Here is a 16,428-nt window from a genome sequence, read left to right on the forward strand (position 1 = left end):
AATGTCAGATCATGACACACTTTATACTAATAATACAAATGAAATTTGAAGCAAGAATGGCTCTAACAAAACTAATATAAAATGAATATTGGGCACCATGTTAGACATATTAAATAGCACCGACACTACCTCCCAACATAACATATTCAGTTACAGTTACCTATGTACATATTTGCTGATGGCAGTGGGGAAATACAAATCAAGAGCCATAAAAGTGTTCATAAGCTTTATCGAATAATCTCACTCTTGAGAATTTACCCAAAGAGATAAACTGGAAAGATTTTCAAAAGCTCTATGTACAAAGATCCTTGGTGAAGCCTCACTCAGAACAGCTAAACAAGAGCGGGGGGTGGGCGGACTGGCAAATAAAAGGACTATCACAGGGCCATTAATATTGCCTTAAAAGACAATATACAGAAACAAAAATAAGACAATGTTACAGCATGGAATCTGATAGAAAAAACAATTTCAAGAAGACGTTAAGTTAAAAAAGGCAAAACAAAATTACACTTATATTGCCAATAATTATATAAGAAATGCAAAAAGAAAAATCATTGTCTTGGGGTGGTTAGGATAATGGATAAAAAAATTGTTTTCCTTTGAAAATTTTCCTCTAACAGTATTACAAGATAAGTTTTTACAGTAAATAAAAGACAAAAAACAACTTAAAATGTTTCCAAAATGTGTATGTCATTCCCTAAAAAAAGCAGTATTTGGCACTGCTGGACAAGCACATACTACAGAACTGCGCCCATCTACACTGCTTTTCTTTTTGTCTTTTGTGTCAGTTCTTTATTATACAGGTCTTCTCCTTGGGATATTTTGTGCTCTTGTTCACCTCACAGTAAACCCTTACTTGTCCTCTGCCTTGGTGAAGAAAATCTTATCCTGAGGATTCTTTGCCTTCAGAGAACACACTGGAAGTAGCTCTGGATACATGAAAACCTTGCTTGTGGCTAGGATCCAAGCCACTTGCTTTGGCAAACAGGGAAATTCATAGGCTGTAAGAAAAGAATTCGTGATAAATGAAATTCTAGAACAAAAGAGGGCTTCACAAAAGCTTCTGAATGCATTTTTGCATTTAGATAGAGCCACCCCTACCTAACGTGATGCCCTTCCACCCACATGCCCCCCTCCCAAAAGTTTCCACAATCTTTCTCAGCCTAACATACACCTAAAAGGAGTCCCATTCAATGTTATTAAAAGTTGATTCTCTTTTTCTTTCCTGTGTGGAATACTTAACACACTAAGTAACATAAGCACTTATAAAGTACCTAGTAATACCTGGCAGATAGTGTATGCTCAAAAAATTTTTACCTCCTTCCCCCTTTAAATCCTTGAAAGATAAGTGACCTTCAACAATGCTTTCTTTCTTCCAGGATAAGATTCCAACTTCTTTAATCTCCCTCACAAATCTGGTATTCCAAATTTTATTTTATTTGATTCTTACTTAACTTTCATTAAGTTCTCCCAGATTCCTCCTGAGGTTGGGAACAAAAAAACCATAAAGAGAATGAGACAATTCAGTCTCATTCATTTCTGTCTTGCTGTCTAAGCCTCTCAATTCCAGGCACTTCTGCCTTTCCAGAGATAAGCGCCACTATACAGTCATATTTCTCCTTCCATAAATGTTATTTTTATATCCCCAGAAGAAAAACACAGGACACTATATGTATAAGTCGTAACTGTAGTCTGGTGTTAAATTAAGTTTTCATTACCAACATATAACTAATAAAGTAGTTTGAGATCAGTGTCTATGACATAATGCACTTAAATTCAACTATATTCAATTTAACTGTAAGAGTCAGAGATTTAAAATCAAGTCCAAAGACAAACCCAAATCCAGAGCAAAACACAACTAATTTGCTAAACTAGGAACAAATCAGAAGCAAATATTTAGTTTAAGGGAACAGCAAATATCTTCTCAAAATATACTAAACCAATGCAAGGTAGAAACCAAACCTTCAAATTTCTTTAAAATATTGAACATGGTAAATGTACAACATCTCTAATTTGTTCCTAACTCCCATATCAATGTTTCACTCAAAATGGAGATATCACTATATTCATTATGGGAAATAAAATGATCTTAATGAAGAAGTGAGTAGAAACCTAAGCACAACCCGACTTTACCACTTGACTTCCATCTTTATCAGATACCAGTTTGTCTTGACCTGACTCCTAATACTTACCCTCATATCTACTTAAGTCCAATTATTAGCAGGAGTCCCACATCTCTACCCGCCACAACCCTGCCCTGTCCACTGCCTCCATCCCTTACTTAAGCTCAAGTATTATCACCTAATTCTAGAACTTAGATAATGAGCACAAAGGGAGGATAAAAGAGAGAAGGAAAAAATTACAAACACCCTGTCTCCTCCACCCCTAGGAAATTATCCCTAGGAAATTATCTATGGGATAAGACTCCCACCTCTTATTGCAAGTAAAAACTTAAAGCGGACACATCTGTCCCCTACCAGTCTTCTTGACAGTTTTACGAGGACTCCAGTCAACGCTGACATGTGTGTTGAAGTCTTCAATGAGCTGCACAGCTCCCATCAGGTTACAGGGTTGGAACAAGGTCTGAAACTTGGGGTTGAACTGATGATGAAGGGCGATGGAGCTTTGAGCAAAGGTTCCCAGCTCTTTCTGGGAAAACAGGACACAAAGGAGATCTAAGTTCCAGACAATTAATACCAGTAGCCCTTAGCCTCTGAGTGAAAAACTGTCCTTCCTACAATAGTATAAAAACAGGTAAAAATCATCATAAAGTCTTCCATAATTAACATTTTGCCATTAAGACTGTTCTTTTGCTGAGTCCTCAGATATTTGGGGATTTGTGATACACTAATTTGCTCTTGTTTTATTCTCAGTCTGAGTGTTCCTCAGCCTCTTGGGTGTATGGTCTAGCTCCCCAGCTAGAATTAAAATTCTCAAGAGTGAGAGCCATTACTTAATAAAATAAAATAAAAATTTTAAACGTCTTCATTGGTTTCTCTGAAGAACAAAGTATTTCTCATGATCCTCTGAACACAATAAGAGGGAAATAACACTCTGCTGACTATCGAAGGAAGCTCAGACTACTAGCCAACTCAAACTCCAAAGAGACTTACCCAAGAGGCAAAGAATATCCTCATTACCTACCCCAAAGTTCAGGAGCAATTTTTATAGGATTTTAACACATTACTGACAGGGGGATTTTTGCAGAAACTAACTCCTGTGGCTGTAATACGTCTCCGGTCAAAAATGTGTTAAAATTTGAATTTTTTTCTTTTTGGCCACGCCCTACGGCTTGCAGGATCTTACTTCCCCGACCAGAAATTGAATCTGGGCCCCTGAAGTGAAAGTGCTGAGTCCTAACCACTGGACCTCCAGGGAAATCCCCAAAATTTGAAATTAAAAGTCCTTCCTCCAAAATATTTCATAACGCCATGAGGAAAATTAATTTTATACATAAAACAGATACTGAGCCTAATAAATAATGAATTCAATAAAAAGAAGAGAAGTACCAAAAGCCCAAGATGAGTGGATCTAAAGGTAAGAGAACCCAATAAAAAGGTAAGAGGAATAGTCTTAAGAAACTGAATACTCTCTCTGTCCTTTCATGGGAACCAGTAACTTATGTTTTATCAGCAAGCACATGAAGCCATACGAACAGCTACCAAAACATGCAGGAGAGAAGAATAAATGTAGCTTATGATGAGTCAATATTTGTGAGAAATGACTTCCAAACTAACTGCATACACAATTCTTTAGAGTTAGGGATATTTGAAACCTTACAAGAAATATTCTGGTGGTACTGGCCTCCGAACTGAGACTGGGGTTGGAGGTGGCGAGAAGGTGAATTTGCGTCAAGAGCTGCACATGCTGGGGAGGGAAAGAAAATAATATAGTGACATGTTATGATGTTGTCATTTCAGGAACCCAGAAGACTTTACCAAGATGTTGGTGACTTTAGCATATACGTTTGGCTTTCTAGAGAGACTATGAGAACAACACAGTATCTTGGTATGAATTTTTTTCTCAAATATGGTTCCACTTGAGCAAAATGACAGAACCAGAGGAAGTTTAACCTCAAGCCAGAGGGACTAAGATTAGAAAGAAGAAAAAACTACTCTGGCAATAAGGCTGTTAAATTCAGAAGGGATTACTAAAGATTCTTTGAAATCTATCATTCTGAATACTATCAGGGTCCTTACATGCATTCTTACCTGAGCCATAAGGACACGAACATGATGACCTTTCAAGGTCCTAACTGATGTGAAGATCCTGTGGTCCTGTGGTTTCAGTGGTTATCAAGACACCTATTTCCAACTTTTCCAAAGCTGCTAATTTAATGTTTGGCTTTGAGCCAGGCCATGGGATGATCCAATATTAACATTACCAAGAAGAGTCTTACCTGCTGCATCTGCTGCTGGAGTCTCCTCCTCTGTGCTGGGTCTAGAATCAGAGTCTGATGAACTTTCTCACTCTGGGGCTTAACCCTCTCTACCTCCTGCTGCTGTTTGGCTGAAGATTTCCTCATCTTCAGCTGTTCAAGTAGCTCCTTCACTGTGCGATGCTGCTCATTTAGCAAGTTGGCCAGTGGTTCCTCAAACCTATCCTCAACAGGGAGATGATTGGATTTGAACATTTCCCTGGGTCCACAACACATCCAGTTCCTTCTAATGGTGGGCTAAGCAAGTCTGAACAACTTCCATCTACTGCTAATCCCCAAATCTCACTTTAGCCAATAGGCAAACTCCTATCCTACCCAAATCTTCTCCCAAAGTTGTTAGCATAGATTCAAATAAGATGGTTCTGAATCGCCCCCCAACCATTCTTCTACATCAGTCTTCTAAGTAATATCGTAATGAAGGGGAAATTAAACAAAAATCTAAGAGTAGGGAAGTGTCTGGATAACAAAGCAGCCAAGGAGCTAATGGGAACCCATCACTTTTCATCACACTTGACAGCCAAATTAATCTCGGACTTGTTCTTAATGGTGATACAGAATCTTCTCCAAGTTTTCTAACACTACCCTCCTACCCCTACCTCCTGAGAGAGAGAGACTGTGTCTGGGGCTGAAGTAAGAATCCAAATACCTAGCATGCTAGTTCTGAGGCAGAGGCAGAACAAGACACTCAAGTGATTAAGCAAGAGCTGATACTCTGTGCAATCAGGATAAGACCTGCTCAAGTAGCTATGACTAGCAGGTTATCATAATTCAAGAAATCCTCTAGAATTTAGCAACAGTTAAATGATAATAATCTTTATCCCCAGAGGCTGTTGAAAAAAGTTATGTTTCCTTTTACAGTATTTACTGTGAGTATAGGCTGGCACAGGGTGAAAACCTAAAGACACAGGCCTGTCCTCTGTACAATTTTACTGAGAATTGAAATCTCTTGATTATCTGCATTACTAGCAGAGGAACAGAAGAACAGAAGCATGAAAAATGTAGGTAATGCAAAAAAAAAAAAAAAAGCCTGTACCTGACTTTAATAAGTATTACCTGGATGGGTAGTTGATAAGGGGAACACAGGTAACTCACTTTCCCTGTGATATCTTACTTAATCAAAGATTAAGCTAGGTTTGCATTTCTAGCTGAAAGAAAAGCAGCAGCAGCCCAAGCAGATCAACTGAATACCGAAAGGTAACTGAATTGGAATAAGGATTTTTAAGTAGTTACATAATGACCAAATTTTAAAAATTCATACACAGAGTTGACTAGTGGAACTGAAATATGTTTACAGATCAAATCCCATGATAACAAGTTCCCAGGTTCTATTCTGCTACACTAGAATTTTTTTCTATGAAATATGGCATGAAATAAGTGGGTCAAATACAGACTCTAAGAAATTTTGAAATTTGTTCTCAAAAAAAAAAAAGGTAAATATATGAGGTGATAGAAGTGTTAATTAACTTGATGGGGGGAATCCTTTTACAAAGCATACGTTTATCAAATCATCAAGTTGTACACTTTCAGTATCTTACAACCTTATTTATCAATAATACCTCAACGAAGCTGAAAAAAAAAGGAACTCCTGAGATTTCTGTTGTGGATATATTATGGTAGTTATTGTAATGGAGTATGACTGATATTTCTGACTTTTACACAATGATTAGTATACCTTGTCTTTTTCACTAAATTTGCAAGTTCCCTGAAGGTCTAGCTTTCAGGTGGATCCAAAGCTCTCTAGTTAGGTAATGCTGTTAAGTTAAAACACAGGACTAATTAGAGACTATGTGTCTTTCAGTTTTGCTTTGTTCCATGCATGGCACAAACCATACCCTGACATCCAGCCAGTCACCTAAGGATAGTATGCTGCTACTCAGAATGGATAGCAATAAAGTATGGATAAACTATGCAAACTCACCACAAAAACCGGGGAAAAATTTAAAGCCTCTACTCTCCAGTGGGACAATGGAAGTGCTAATTTAAGTGAAGAGGGCAGTACACACATTTCAGACTCCAGGGCATTACTTCAGGTGCTTTATGGTTTGCTCAATTAATGCCTTGGTGACTAACAAAGGTTCATTAACATTTACTAGATGTTAACGACAAACAGAAGAACAAAAGGGACATACTGGATATTACAATTTGGGGTAGTTTCTGTGGCTGGCCACAGAGTCCTACACACCTCTCCAGCACCACTCACCTGGAGAAGCTGCTATGGATGCCAGCTACTGCTTTTTCTCCCTTCCCAAACAGGTGCAGCTTGGTCTATAGCTGCACTGCCCCATAAGGAGACTTATTCACTTGACACCTAACACCCACAAGGGACTCTGCATCCTAATATCAGTAACAGCAGGTAGTCAGGGATGGGAAATTGTTAACCAAAATTTCTCAAAACCTTTTCAGACATATACTTTTCCTCCATTCTAAGTCTCAAGGTTTTGGTTAGCCTACCGTAGGGCTTGAGGGGTGTTAAAGTTAGGCCGAGGCTCAGCCACACATTCCTCCTCCTCTGGGCCATCATCTTCCATGTTGGAGAACCCCATCTCATCTTGAAACTGAGGGCAAAGGAAAAGAAGGATTTTCCTGGGGAATGGGCATGCAAAAGTCACTCTAGCAGTGAGAAGGGAAAGTAAAGACTAGTTTACAGGACTTTAATAACGCGGGCGCACAGAAAGGGCTTGCATCACAACCTTTCTCACTTCTGGGCTCGCACAGTCCTGCACATGGGGTAGCTATTATGCCAGGAAAAAAGTTTCTCAATCAGCCAACTTGTAATGGTAAAGACAAAGCATGGATAACTTGAAATGATCAGAATATCTTTAAAGAGATAAATTTATGAGAAAGGTAACTATTTGGGCTCAGAATAATCGAAAATTAGTTTGCAATCTTTAAGGATGCAACATGTGATAGTGAAGAGTCCATCCAAAAGCTTGCAAGGAAAACTTTATTAAGAATAACCTACATATGGATAATCAAAGTTTATTACTTAGCAAAATTCTCCTGTCACTATATTCTCTCCTGGGTGGACTGAAAGGGGAATGGGCTTGGTTCACACCACCCTTCTGGAGAGAGAGGCCCTGAGACCAAAGGACAGAGCTTGCTGGAGAATCCACTTTTACTATTCTGAGTTCTCATTCAAAGATCATTACTCACAGTTTCAAACAGCTCTTCCATCAGTTCATTCACTTCCTTTTCTGCAAAAAAGCCAAACAGTATGCTGTTGGCACTTGTTTGTTTCATTTTGCCATAGGGGGAATTCCAAGAAAATTCAATGAAAGTTGTTTTCAGCAAGGCTTTTAACAAAATCCCATATCTACCCACCATTCACTCATTCATTTAAAAACATTTATTGAACACCAACTATATGCCTTAATCCCTGGTTCTAGATGCTTAGATACATGACAGGACTTTACTCTCATGAAGCTTAAATTCTAATGGGAAAACACACAAAAATGTAAGCTAGATGATTTTATAATGAGATAAATTCATAGTTTGTTGGCCTATCCTACTGAATGGAGTCAAGAAAGAAGTCTCCAGCAGTGTGTCATAGGACCCTATCTTTGGACCTGAACTATTCAGCAATCCCATCAACAACCTAAAACACCCAGAAAACACACTTACCAAATCTGTAAACGATATAAAGCTGAAAGGGATTGCCAGACCAACTGATGACAGATTCAAAATTCTAGGTTTTCTCAAATTAATTGGATGAAACATAATGGGGATAAATTTAAAGTCTTACATTTAGGATTTTCAAAAATCAGCTTCTTAAGTGCACAAAAAGGTAACATGGCTCAAAAACAATTAATCTGAAAAAGATCTCAATGTTTTGGTTGACCTTAAGTTCAATATGACACAGTAGCTCCAAAACAGTGCTCACAACCAAGAAGGCAAGCATATCACTGAATCAAAGCAGTCTCAGACTCTATCTAGAAGACTGTGGTCATTTCTGTAAAAGCCCTTCTTAAGATGGCATTAAAAAGCTAAAATCCAAATGTTAGTGAGGATGTGGAGCAACTAGAACTGTAAAAAGAATGTAAAGTGGAAAGCCACTTTGGAAAAAGGTTTGGCAATTTCTCAGAAAACTAAGTATACAGCTACCTTATGACCACTGATTCTTCCACTAAATAGCTGACCCAAGGGAAATAAAACATTTGTCCACAAAACCTTGCACAAGAAAGTTCAGAGCTATCTTTATTCAAGACAGCCAGAAATTAGAAAGAACCCAGGTTCCATCAACACCTGGGGATTGATGAAAAATAAACAAATTGGTATATTTATACACTGGAATCCTACTCAGCAATAAAAGGGAAGAAATTAATGATACAAGCAATGTGCATGAATCTCAAAAACATTATGCTAAGTGAAAGAAGCTGTATACAACAGAACATATACTATATGATTCCATTCACATGAAGTTTTCAAAGAGGCAAATCTAGGGCTTCCCTGGTGGCGCAGTGGTTGAGAGTCCGCCTGCCGATGCAGGGGACACGGGTTCGTGTCCCAGTCTGGGAAGATCCCACATGCCAAGGAGTGGCTGTGCCCGTGAGCCATGGCTGATGAGCCTGCGTGTCCGGAGCCTGTGCTCCGCAACTGGAGAGGCCACAACAGTGAGAGGCCCGCGTATCGCCAAAAAAACAAACAAAAAATAAAGAGGCAAATCTAATCTGTGATAGAAGAAAAGGGAACAATGGTCGCACCTGGGATGATGGTGTGGGGACTGACTGGGAAGAGGCAAGTGGGTACTTTCTGGGGTGACAAATCTCTATCTTGTTAGGGGTTTGAGTTATACAAGAGGAGGCACATTGAACCTCACTGAATGGTATACTTAAGATTTCTGTACTACAGTGTGTATAAATTTACCTAAAAAGAAAAACCGTAAACAAATACTGAGTTCTAATTCATGATATGTATGCTGAAATGTTTGGATATCTACAACTCACTATGAAATGCTTTTAAAAAAAATGGATTCATAGATGGATAGCTGCATGACTAAGCAAATATATGAAAAGTTAACTATAGAAGATAGGTAGTGGGTATACGGGTGTCCACTCTACAATTCTTTCAACTCTTCTATATGTTCAAAAAGTTTCATAATAAAATGTCATGGGGGAGAATTTTCTTTAAAATAAAGGCTAGAATCCAGACGAGGGTAACTTGGGGGTCAAAATGTGGAAAGCCTGGCATTTACAGAAGTGAAAAAACTTGGTATGTTTAGCATAATAAAGAAAAAATGTAGAAAAAGAAACATACTATGCACACTTAGGAGTAAATTACATTTTATGGCAACAAAGGACAAACAGAGAAATATAAAAGATAGATTCAGGTTCAATAAGGAAAATGCTGGGGCTTCCCTGGTGGCGCAGTCATTAAGAATCTGCCTACCAATGCAGGGGACACGGGTTTGAGCCCTCGCCTGGGAAGATACCACATGCTGGGGAGCAACTAAGCCCATGTGCCACAACTACTGAGCCTGCGCTCTAGAGCTCGTGTGCCACAGCTACTGAGCCCAGTGCCATAACCACTGAAGCCCGTGTGCCTAGAGCCCATGCTCCGCAACAAGAGAAGCCACTGCAATGAGAAGCCCATGCACCACAACGAAGAGTAGCCCCCGCTTGCCGCAACCAGAGAAAAGCCCTCGTGCAGCAATGAAGACCCAACGCAGCCAAAAAATAAAAATAAATTTAAAAAAAATTAATAAGGAAAATGTTAATTGAAGAGGTGTTCAAGGGTAGGACACACTATCTGCAGAGCCGATGAACTCCCTGTCACTGGAGGTATCCAAATGGACTGAAAGGTCACATGAGAGAAGCTGTTAACAAACGCTTAAGTGGGAGAAAAATATATGTGACCACAGGAGGCTTTCCAAACTCTGTGATTCTAAGCTTTTTTTTTTTTTTTTTTTGCGGTACGCGGGCCTCTCACTGTTGTGGCCTCTCCCGTTGCGGAGCACAGGCTCCAGACGCGCAGGCTCAGTGGCCATGGCTCACGGGCCCAGCCGCTCCAAGGCATGTGGGATCTTCCCGGACTGGGGCACGAACCCGTGTCCCCTGCATCGGCAGGCGGACTCTCAACCACTGCGCCACCAGGGAAGCCCCTAAGCTTTTTTATTTTTAAATTTTTATCATCCATGTAAGAAAAGTCCTATTAAAGGGATTATAATTAAGCATGATAACATAAGACGACAAGGGGTAGAAACAAAATTAAAATTCTATCCCAGTTTTTACTTATGACCATAGAACTCTATGACTAGAAAGGAAGACCCATCATTCAGGCAACCCAGAAAAGTTCACTATTTGATTGGCAAATACTGTCAGCCCCGTGAAAAACACCGGCTCTAAGGCAATAAGCAACACAAAACCCAGGAGAAGCTCACAGTTTAGGGAAGGAGACAGATATAAACAAGCAACTATGAGAGAGATGAGTATTAAAAAGGACATATAAAATAGTATGGATATAATCAGGAGGAGGAACCAAGATGGCAGAGTAGAAGGACGTGCTCTCACTCCCTCTTGCGAGAACACCAGAATCACAACTAGCTGCTGGACAATCATCGACAGGAAGACACTGGAACTCACCAAAAAAGATACCCCACGTCCAAAGACAAAGGACAAACCACAATGAGACGGTAAGAGGGGCGCAATCACAGTAAAATCAAATCTGATAACTGCTGGGTGGGTGACTCACAGACTGGAGAACACTTATACCACAGAAGTCCACCCACTGGAGTGAAGGTTCTGAGGCCCACATCAGGCTTCCCAACCTGGGGGCCTGGCAACGGGAGGAATTCCTAGAGAATCAGACTTTGAAGGCTAGCAGGATTTGACTGAAGGACTTTGACAGGACTGGGGGAAACAGAGACTCCACTCTTGGAGGGCACACACAAAGTAGTGTGTGCACTGGGACCCAAGGGAAGGAGCAGTGACCCAATAGGAGACTGAACCAGACCTACCTGCTAGTGTTGGGGGGTCTCCAGCAGAGGCAGGGGGTGGGGGGAGGCTGTAGCACACCATGGGGACAAGGACACTGACAGCAGAAGTTCTGGGAAGGACTCCTTGGCATGAGCCCTCTCAGAGTCTGTCATTAGCCCCACCAAATAGCCCAGGTAGGCTCCAGTCTTGGGTGTATAAGTGACCTGAAAGTCAGGCCAAACACCCAACAAGGAGGGAACACAGCCCCATCCATCAACAGTCAAGTGGATTAAAGTTTTACTGAGCTCTGTCCACCAGAGCAACAGTCAGCTCTACCCACCACCAACCAGTCCCTCCCATCAAGCCTCTTAGATAGCCTCATCCACCAGAAGGCAGACAGCAGAAGCAAGAAGAACTACAATCCTGCAGCCTGTGGAACAAAAACAACATTCACAGAAACACAGACAAGATGAAAAGGCACAGGGCTATGTACCAGATGAAGGAACAAGATAAAACCCCAGAAAAATAACTATGTACCAGATGAAGGAACAAGATAAAACCCCAGAAAAATAACTAAATGAACTGGAGATAGGCAACCTTCCAAAAAAGAATTCAGAATAATGATAGTGAAAATGATCCAGGACCTCGGAAAAAGAATGGAGGCAAAGATCGAGAAGATGCAAGAAATGATTAACAAAGACCTAGAAGAATTAAAGAACAAACAAAGAGATGAACAATACAGTAACTGAAATGAAAAATACGCTAGAAGGAATCAATAGCAGAATAACAGAGGCTGAAGAACAGATAAGTGACCTGGAAGACAGAATGGTGGAATTCACTGCTGTGGAACAGAATAAGAAAAAAGAATGAAAAGAAATGAAGACAGCCTAATACACCACTGGGACAACATTAAACGCAACAAAATTTGCATTATAGGGGTCCCAGAAGAAGGAGAGAGAAAGAACCAGAGAAAATATTTGAAGAGATTATAGTGGAAAACTTCCCTAAGATGGGAAAGGAAATAGCCACCCAAGTCCAGGAAGCACAGTGAGTCCCATACAGGATAAACTAAGGAGAAACACACTGAGACACATAGTAATCAAATTGGCAAAAATTAAAGACAAGAAAAATTACTGAAAGCAGCAAGGGAAAAATGACAAATAACATGCAAGGGAACTCCCATAAGGTTAACAGCTGATTTCTCAGCAGAAACTATACAACCCAGAAGGGAGTGGCATGATATACTTAAAGTGATGAAAGGGAAGAACCTACAACCAAGATTACTTTACTCGGCAAGGATCTCATTCAGATTTGATAGAGAAATCAAAAGCTTTACAGACAAGCAAAAGCTAAGAGAATTCAGCACCACCAAACCAGTTCTACAGCAAATGCTAAAGGAACTTCTCTAAGTGGGAAACACAAGAGAAGAAAAGGATCTACAAAAACAAACCCAAAACAATTAAGAAAATGGTCATAGGAACATACATATGGATAATTACCTTAAACGTGAATGGATTAAATGCTCCAACCAAAAGACACAGACTTGCTGAATGGATACAAAAACAAGACCCATATATATGCTGTCTACAAGAGACCCACTTCAGACCTAGGACACATACAGACTGAAAGTGAGGGGATGGAAAAAGATATTCCATGCAAATGGAAATCAGAAGAAAGCTGAAGTAGCTATACTCATATCAGATAAAATAGACTTTAAAATAAAGAATGTTATAAGAGACAAGGAAGGCCACTACATAATGATCAAGGGATCAATCCAAGAAGAAGACAAAACAATTACAAATATATATGCACCCAACATAGAAGCACCTCAATACATAAGGCAAGTGCTAACAGCTATAAAAGAGGAAATCGACAGTAACACAATAATAGTGGAGGACTTTAACACCTCACTTACACCAATGGACAGATCATCTAAAATGAAAATAAGGAAACAGAAGCTTTAAATGACACAATAGACCACATAGATTTAATTGATATTTATAGGACATTCCATCCAAAAACAGCAGATTACACTTTCTTCTCAAGTGCGCACGGAACATTCTCCAGGATAGATCACATCTTGGGTCACAAATCAAGCCTCAGTAAATTTAAGAAAACTGAAATCATATCAAGCATCTTTTCTGACCACAACGCTATGAGATTAGAAAAGAATTACAGGGAAAAAAATGTAAAAAACACAAACACATGGAGGCTAAATAATACGTTACTAAATAACCAAGAGATCACTGAAGAAATCAAAGAGGAAATCAAAAAATACCTAGAGACAAATGACAATGAAAACATGACAATCCAAAACCTATGGGATGCAGCAAAAGCAGTTCTAAGAGGGAAGTTTATAGCTATACAAGCCTACCTCAAGAAACAAGACAAATCTCAAGTAAACAATCTAACCTTACACCTAAAGGAACTAGAGAAAGAAGAACAAACAAAACCCAAAGTTAGCAGAAGGAAAGAAATCATAAAGATCAGAGCAGAAATAAATGAAATAGAAACAAAGAAAACAATAGCAAAGATCAATAAAACTAAAAGCTGGTTCTTTGAGAAGATAAACAAAATTGATAAACCATTAGCCAGACTCATCAAGAAAAAGACGGAGAGGACTCAAATCAATAAAATTAGAAATGAAAAAGGAGAAGTTATAACAGACACCACAGAAATACAAAGCATCCTAAGAGACTACTACAAGCAACTCTATGCCAATAAAATGGACAACCTGGAAGACATGGACAAATTCTTAGAAAGGTATAACGTTCCAAGACAGAACCATGAAGAAACAGAAAATATGAACAGACCAATCACAAGTAATGAAATAGAAACTGTGATTAAAAATCTTCCAACATGGCTTCCCTGGTGGCGCAGTGGTTGAGAGTCCGCCTGCCGATGCAGGGGACGTGGGTTCGTGCCCCGGTCTGGGAGGATCCCACATGCCGCGGAGCAGCTGGGCCCGTGAGCCGTGGCCACTGAGCCTGCGCGTCCGGGGCCTGTTCTCCACAGCGGGAGAGGCCACAGCAGTGAGAGGCCCGCGTACTGCAAAAAAAAAAAAACATCTTCCAACAAACAAAAGTCCAGGACCGGATGGCTTCACAGGTGAATTCTATCAAACATTTAGAGAAGAGCTAACACCCATCCTTCTCAAACTCTTCCAAACAATTGTGGAGGAAGGAACACTCCCAAACTCATTCTACGAGGCCACCATCACCCTGATACCAAAACCAGACAAAGATACTACAAAAAAAGAAAATTACAGACCAATATCACTGATGAATATAGATGCAAAAATCCTCAACAAAATACTAGCAAACAGAATCCAACAACACATTAAAAGGATCATACACCATGATCAAGTGGGATTTATCCCAGGCATGCAAGGATTCTTCAATATACGCAAATCAATCAATGTGATACACCATACTAACAAACTGAAGAATAAAAACCATATGATCATCTCAATAGATGCAGAAAAAGCTTTCAACAAAATTCAACACCGATTTATGATAAAAACTCTCCAGAAAGTGGGCATAGAGGGAACCGACCTCAACATAATAAAGGCCATATATGACAAACCCATAGCAAACATCATTCTCAATGGTGAAAAACTGAAAGCATTTCCTCTAAGATCAAGAACGAGACAAGGATGTCCACTATCACCACTATTATTCAACATAGTTTTGGAAGTCCTAGCCACGGCAATCAGAGAAGAAAAAGAAATAAAAGGAATACAAATTGGAAAAGAAGAAGTAAAACTGTCACTGTTTGCAGATCACATGATACTATACATAGAGAATCCTAAACATGCCACCAGAAAACTACTAGAGCTAATCAATCAATCTGGTAAAGCTGCAGGATACAAAATTAATGCACAGAAAGCTCTTGCATTCCTATACACTAATGATGAAAAATCTGAAAGAGAAATTATGGAAGCACTCCCATTTACCATTGCCACAAAAAGAATAAAATACCTAGGAATAAACCTACCTAGGGAAAAGGCCTATATGCAGAAAACTATAAGACACTGATGAAAGAAATTAAAGATGATACCAACAGATGGAGAGATATACCATGTTCTTGGATTGGAAGGATCAATATTGTGAAAATGACTATACTACCCAAAGCAATCTACAGATTCAATGCAATCCCTATCTAATTACCAATAGCATTTTTTATGGAACTAGAGCAAATCATCTTAAAATTTGTATGGAGACATAAAAAGCCCCGAATAGCCAAAGCAGTCTTGAGGGAAAAAAACGGAGCTGGAGGAATCAGACTCCCTGACTTCAGACTATACTACAAAGCTACAGTAATCAGGACAATATGGTACTGGCACAAAAACAGAAACATAGATCAATGGAACAAGATAGAAAGCCCAGAGATAAACCCACACACCTATGGTCAACTAATCTATGACAAAGGAGGCAAAGATAGACAATGGAGAAAAGACAGTCTCTTCAACAAGTGGTGCTGGGAAAACTGGACAGCTACACGTAAAAGAATGAAATTAGAACACTCCCTAACACCATACACAAAAATAAACTCAAAATGGATTCGAGACCTAAATGTAAGACCGGACACTATAAAACTCTTAGAGGAAAACATAGGAAGAACATTCTTTGACATAAATCACAGCAAGATCTTTTTTGATCCACCTCCTAGAGTAATGGAAATAAAAACAAAAATAAACAAATGGGACCTAATGAAACTTAAAAGCTTTTGCACAGCAAAGGAAACCATAAACAAGACAAAAAGACAACCCTCAGAATGGGAGAAAATATTCGCAAACGAATCAACGGACAAAGGATTAATCTCCAAAATATATAAACAACTCATGCAGCTCAGTATTAAAGAAACAACCCAATCCAAAAATGGGCAGAAGACCTAAACAGACATTTCTCCAAAGAAGACATACAGATGGCCAAGAAGCACATGAAAAGCTGCTCAACATCACTAATTATTAGAGAAATGCAAATCAAAACTACAATGAGGTATCAACTCACACCAGTTAGAATGGGCATCATCAGAAAATCTACAAACAACAAATGCTGGAGAGGGTGTGGAGAAAAG

The 16,428-nt window shown here is 39.4% G+C and overlaps 1 protein-coding gene across 4 annotated transcripts in view; it reads right to left on the reverse strand.

Moving 5' to 3' along the window:
- GON4L (gon-4 like) overlaps positions 1–16,428 on the reverse strand; it is an 89,157-nt gene that overhangs the window by 24,238 nt on the left and 48,491 nt on the right. For all 4 annotated transcript variants that reach the window (XM_082615398.1, XM_082615397.1, XM_082615395.1 and 1 more), the window contains 6 exons: positions 7,592–7,632; positions 6,890–6,993; positions 4,400–4,598; positions 3,781–3,867; positions 2,478–2,649; positions 857–1,001 (listed from right to left, as the gene is read on the reverse strand). In XM_082615398.1, the coding sequence (XP_082471524.1) occupies positions 857–1,001; positions 2,478–2,649; positions 3,781–3,867; positions 4,400–4,598; positions 6,890–6,993; positions 7,592–7,632 (748 nt within the window). The remainder of the gene's footprint in view (positions 1–856; positions 1,002–2,477; positions 2,650–3,780; positions 3,868–4,399; positions 4,599–6,889; positions 6,994–7,591; positions 7,633–16,428) is intronic.

The sequence above is a fragment of the Mesoplodon mirus genome (genome assembly GCF_964341445.2).
Source record: "Mesoplodon mirus genome assembly, chromosome: 3".
NCBI classification, from domain to species: Eukaryota; Metazoa; Chordata; class Mammalia; order Artiodactyla; family Ziphiidae; genus Mesoplodon; species Mesoplodon mirus.